The sequence below is a fragment of the Rana temporaria genome, chromosome 1 (genome assembly GCF_905171775.1).
Source record: "Rana temporaria chromosome 1, aRanTem1.1, whole genome shotgun sequence".
Taxonomy (NCBI): Eukaryota; Metazoa; Chordata; class Amphibia; order Anura; family Ranidae; genus Rana; species Rana temporaria.
The window spans coordinates 400,060,991-400,066,727 of record NC_053489.1 but is presented as its reverse complement, the minus strand read 5'-3'; the positions used below and the strand labels follow the sequence as shown (position 1 = coordinate 400,066,727).

The window sequence follows — 5,737 nt, the reverse complement described above, 5'->3', positions numbered from 1 at the left end:
ACGCTGCTCCCCCTCAGTTACCCGACCCTAAAGGCATCAATGTCTCTCTTAATGAGCCCCTATATGTACATAGTAAATTTTCTCGGTTAGGGCCGCATTAATGGCTTCCATAAGGGCTGTGTGCTCCAGAGGAGCCACAGGATCTGCAGCCTCGTGACTCACCTCCTCTGTCTGGGAAGCCCCTGGGCTTGCAAAAAGTTCCCTTTTTTTGTTCTGTTTCCGAGCAGCACTTCCCCATCTGTAGCCGGGCATGAACTGTCAGATCTAGGCAGCCAGGCGAGGAGGGTGAGAGTCGTCCAGAACCATGGTATAGCAGCATAAAAGATCCGGAAGGCGGAGCAGCACTAAAACACGTCCGCTTCCGCAACCATCTTGGACACGCCCCCACCCCTCTTCAGTTTATTCATACCCTCAATGCAACACACTGCAAATGGAAATTACCATCAGTCATGTTATTTTTTTTCTCGGTTTGTGAACATGTAAGAAATAAAATATCGTTAAAATTCTGGGTTAATACAGTCTTTATGTTTACTTGTGTTTTACAGGAATAAATCTCGTCATCCAAAATGAATCAAACATCCTCCATGCAGTTCCTTTTGGTAGGGCTCTCCCACTACCCAAATCTCCAACCTCTTTTCTTTATCATATTCTTACTTATTTACATAATGGCATTAGTTGGAAATATATTAATATCAATTGTTATAAGTTCAGATTCTCGTCTTCACACTCCAATGTATTTCTTTCTTATTAATCTTTCTATACTGGACATATGTTGCACAACGGCTGCTATCCCCAAGATGCTCCAGATACTTGTGATAGATAAGAAGTCAATTTCATATTCTGGTTGTATCTCCCAGTTATATCTATTCACTGCTGCTTTAAGTACTGAACTGATTCTTCTGACAGTTATGGCATATGACAGGTATGTGGCAATATGCTTCCCTTTAAGGTACAAAACAATAATGAGCAGGACAGCATGTGTATGTCTGGCAGGAGCTGCTTGGATCCTTGGCTCTGTGAACTCAATGACTCATACATGCCTCATATTGAAACTCAGCTTTAGAGAGCAAAACATCATTGACCATTTTTTCTGTGAAATTCCTCCAGTTTTAAAGTTGGCAAATTCTGACACATATGTTAATGATATTGTCATTGTAGCATCCGATGTTCTGCTGGGAATGATATGTTTTATTCTCACTGTTATTTCCTATACATACATCATTTCCACTATTATGAAAATTCGTTCTGCTGAGAAAAAAAAGAAGGCCTTCTCGACCTGTGCCTCCCACCTTACTGTAGTGACTATCTTTTATGGTGGAGTCATCTACACCTATGTACGGCCTGCCTTCAGCAACGAGTTGGAAGCTGATAAAGTTGTATCGGCTTTGTATGCCATTGCATCTCCAGTGTTAAATCCTGTTATATATAGCCTCAGGAATAAGGAGGTGATTAATGCCATTAATAAGACATTTTGCAAAAAGACAGTTTTTAAAAAATGACTCACTGTGCATCAGTCTCTTCAGTTATTTCAGGAACTATTGTGAGTTTGGCCAGTGTGTTCACAACATGTAATGTGCAGTGTGTTGGCAGTAGATATGGAAATAACTTATATTTGAGAAAAGTATTTTGCCTGACAAAAAAATGATTGCCCAGAAAGCTGTCTCGTGTTAATGGGCACCAGGATCTTACACACGTTATAGGCCCACAAAAGGTGAGGGAAAGTGTGTGTGGGAAGAAGGGTTTTATGTGCAAATTACATACATATAAGGGCCCTTTCACACGGAGCGGATCAGTAATGATCCGCTCCGTGTGTCTGTACAGCTCAGCGGGGATCCTCCATAAAATCCCCGCTGAGCTGGCAGCTGACAGGGCGGTCCCCGCACACTGTGCAGGGACCGCCCTGTGTTTCCTCCGCTCTCCCCTATGGGGGATCGGACGAAAACGGACCGTATGTCCGTGTTCATCCGATCCGATTCGGCAGACGGAAGAAAAAATAGGATTTTTTGTACTCACCGTAAAATCCTTTTCTCTGAAGTCCATGGACGGACACAGCTCCTTAAATCTTGACAAGTGGGTTATGTTCCCTGTTTACAGGAGAGGACTAGGCAGAAACATGTTAAATAGTTAAATACATGTTACATTAACAGAGTTGAACAGCCCCGCCCAGGGGGCGGTCCCTCCAGACATAACCCTCCTCACTGCAGCTTGCAGCCTCAGTTCGTAACAAGCAGTACAAACCTAAAAAGGAGGGGTGGGAGCTGTGTCCGTCCATGGACTTCAGAGAAAAGGATTTTACGGTGAGTACAAAAAATCCTATTTTCTCTTATCGTCCATGGACGGACACAGCTCCTTAAATCTTGACAAGTGGGACGTCCCCAAGCAGTGTCAAAAAACGAGGGGTGGGAAATATATCAGTAAAAACAATTTTAACTTCACCCCAAAACAAGCAGAGCTCCTCAACGGAGGAGGTGCAACTTTAAACAGCCGCCGGCAAAAACTAGCGGCTGAAAAAAACATCATAAGATGCACTCACAGCAACCATGTAAATTCTGGAAAAAGCGTGAACGGACGAGCAAATCGCCGCCTCGCACACCTGTGAGACCGACGCATGATGTCGGGAAAAAAAAAAAAAAAAAAAAAAACCCAGGAAGCACCAATTGCCCTGGTCGAAAGTGCCGTGACCGGAAAGGGGGGCCCGCCCTTAGGAGCATAGGCCTGTATGACGGCCTGCCCGATCCACCGAGAAATGGTGGTCGACGAGACCGCCAGGCCCTTTTGTGGACCAGACACCGACACAAAAGAGAGTCAGAAGCTCCGAAATGGAGCCGTAGTAGGCTGGTATACCCGCAAAGCGCGTACCACGCCTAAAGTATGAAAGGCCGAAACCTCCTTCGGAAGAAGGGAAGGTCGCGGGCGCACCATCACCTAATCCTTATGGGGGATCAAGCATGGCGGCTTGCAAGACAAGACCGCCAACTCAGAAACCCCTCTAACAGAGGTAAAGGCCACTAAAGGGGCCACCTTCTGAGATAGTGTCAAGAGAAAATCTCTCTGATGTTTCCAAAAGGAAGGTTCCTGAAGAACCGAGAGCACCAGAGTCAAAACTCATGGGGGAAGAGATGGGCCAAGAGGGGAAAGTATATGACAAACCCCTTGCACACAAAAAAAGGGGACCCACCAGGGAACGGGCCGCAAAAAGGCCACTAAAAGAACACAGCCAAGGCTGAAATCTGCCCCCAAACGGTGCTTTAAGCAATTTTTAGATCCAATCCAAGCTTTAAAAACAGCAGGACCCTGGACATTGAAAGTACGCCCGTGGACGTCACTCCATCCCTTCGCACCAAGAGAGGTGCGACGGTAGATCCTCCGGAAGAAGACTACGGTGCCCTGTTGAGATGACCGAGTCAGACAGACCCTGGTCACCTAAAGTCTGGCTTCCAATAACCATGTTAAGCAAGTCAGTGACTGTACAACAGGAGGAAGTATGGGACCTTGAGACAGGAACCTCCTGCCCTGGCAATCGCCAGGGTGCCTCCGCTACCAGGCACCCGATATCAGCGTACCAAGGACGCCGAGAGTAATCTGGAGCGATTAGAATCATCGGGATCTCCTCAGCATCCACTCTGTGGAGCGGCCGAGGAAGCAACTACCATGGAGGAATGGCAAAAAATCACCGATACAGACCCCACAGGGCCACCAGCGCGACTGACGCGTCTGTACAAGATCACTAGACCTGGCCACTAACTGACACCCTTGCGGCGGAGACAAGCTGCCAGGAGATCCATGCCATGTGAGGCTCACCTCCTGCAAGGGAGCCGAAACACCCCAAGCACAAAGACCAGTCGCCCTGGTCCAGCATCTGGCGACTCCAGTAGTCTGCCTGCCGGCATACCTGATGGTAGACTGAAGCCACGGCCGTGGCGTTGTCCGGCTGAAACCAGATTGGTCGACCACAAGGAGAAGCATAGCCTGATCGCCTAAAATAGTAGGACAATGAACAGTAGACAGCACCTGGTATTCCCAGGCGGTCTTCCACCAGGCACTAGCCAGGCCCGACCCTGGGTAGCTACCGAGACCAGACACATTCAAGGAGGTGTGGTCATAGGTCCACGCAAGTCCAGCGACTCAGGGCCGACTGGACCCCCCAGTTTTGTGAACCTCCAGGTTCACAACCCGTGAGCTGGCATTCGTCGTAAACACCGACCACTGGAAGGAAGGAACAACTTCCCGGACCGAAGAGTCGGGAATCTCTGTCACCAACTCAGAGAGACTCTGACTAGGTGGCGCACAGGAATCTAATGATTTCAGAGACAAGAGATTTTTACCACCTGGACAGTAGTTCCACTGGAAAACCAGGGTGTGGAACTGGGAATACTGTACCACCTTGAAGTAGGCTACCCACAGACCATGAACCAGCAGGCGCCCGGAGAGAAGACCGATTGCGTGATGCCAATACCTTCTCCGCAGACTGAAGAGTCTGCAATTTCTCCAGGGGAAGAAGGACCTTTGCCACTGAGGAGTCTGGATCAACACTAGATACTCCAACGCTGAGTCGGAACCTAGCATGCCCATAATTTGAACCCTGGGTCGCACACATGTAGGGCAGGCTTGCTGCCACTGAGCTACACTTTCTGGCCTAAACGTTTAACATCCACCCGAATCTTCGGAGGGTCTGAATGGGAATAACCTATCCACTAGGTCGGAGACAGAAGCTGCTCTCAGAAGAAAGTCGTCAAAGTAGCCAATGAGGCAAAGCCTCGCTGTCCCAACAAAATTCAAATAAGTGCGAGCTCCTAGCTGAAAACCCATGGTGCTGACGCCAGATCAAAAGGGAGGGCCACAGGCTGACAGAGACCCTTCTCTCATCACGAAGCACAGAAAAAAACACTGTGACATGTGCAAAACGGGACATGCATGTATGCGTCCCTGATGTCCGAGGACGTCAGGACATCCCCCGGATGAAGCGCAGCTACCACCGAACAAATGGATTCCATGCGGAACTACCCGACGTTCACAAAGGTATTTAGGGCCTGAGGCCCATAGAAAACCCCAAAACTCTCGTCCTGCAGGAAAGGTAAAATTACCTTGCAGCTTAGCAAATCCCACACTGCCCAAGGCAGACCGACGTGCCGGGAGGGGAAGACACAAGGACAGAACTTTGTTCTGTGGATAGGAGGAAACCCTATCTAGTACTCCGAAGAGACCACCTCGCAGACCCACTAGTCGTAGAGCAGGGAGGTTTCACTGAATTGTGAACCTGCAAGCCGCCCCTCCCACCTAGAGACAGGGAGGGAAGGCTATATACATTGGCAGGATTTGGGTGCCGGCGTGATCGGCTTATGCACCCAGGGACAGATTAGTCCCCCAGCTGGGCCTTTGACGGCCTGGGAGGGTTGCCCCTAAATAATACACACACACATAGTGTGTATGTATATTATGTAGGTGTATGCACACATGTCTTTGGAGGAAACCGGAGTACCCGGAGGAAACCCACACAGACACAGGGAGCGACAATGCAAGCTCCAGGCAGATTGGCGTCAGTGTGCAGATTTGAACCAATGACTCTTTTGCTGCCAAGTAATGGAGTTAAGCACTACACCACCGTGTGCATAAAACCATTCTGAAACAGACGCCCTGAATAACAAGGGCGCAGCATTCAATGAAGCATCACAGACCTATATGAGGCCCTGGACCAGCTGGTCCGCTAGGCTAATAACCTCAGGAGAGAGTCGGTGCT

The 5,737-nt window shown here is 48.7% G+C and overlaps 1 protein-coding gene across 1 annotated transcript; it reads left to right on the top strand.

The window, feature by feature from the left end:
- The first annotated feature begins 535 nt into the window (after positions 1–535).
- LOC120930667 (olfactory receptor 13G1-like) lies at positions 536–1,499 on the top strand. The gene has a single exon (XM_040341845.1). The coding sequence runs from the start codon at positions 567–569 to the stop codon at positions 1,497–1,499; it is 933 nt and encodes a 310-aa protein (XP_040197779.1). The 5' UTR covers positions 536–566.
- The last annotated feature ends 4,238 nt before the right edge of the window (positions 1,500–5,737 follow it).

What these genes read in the sequence shown, in the direction of transcription:
- LOC120930667 (XM_040341845.1), top strand. Translation starts at nt 567, where the DNA reads ATGAATCAAACATCCTCCATGCAGTTCCTTTTGGTAGGGCTCTCCCAC.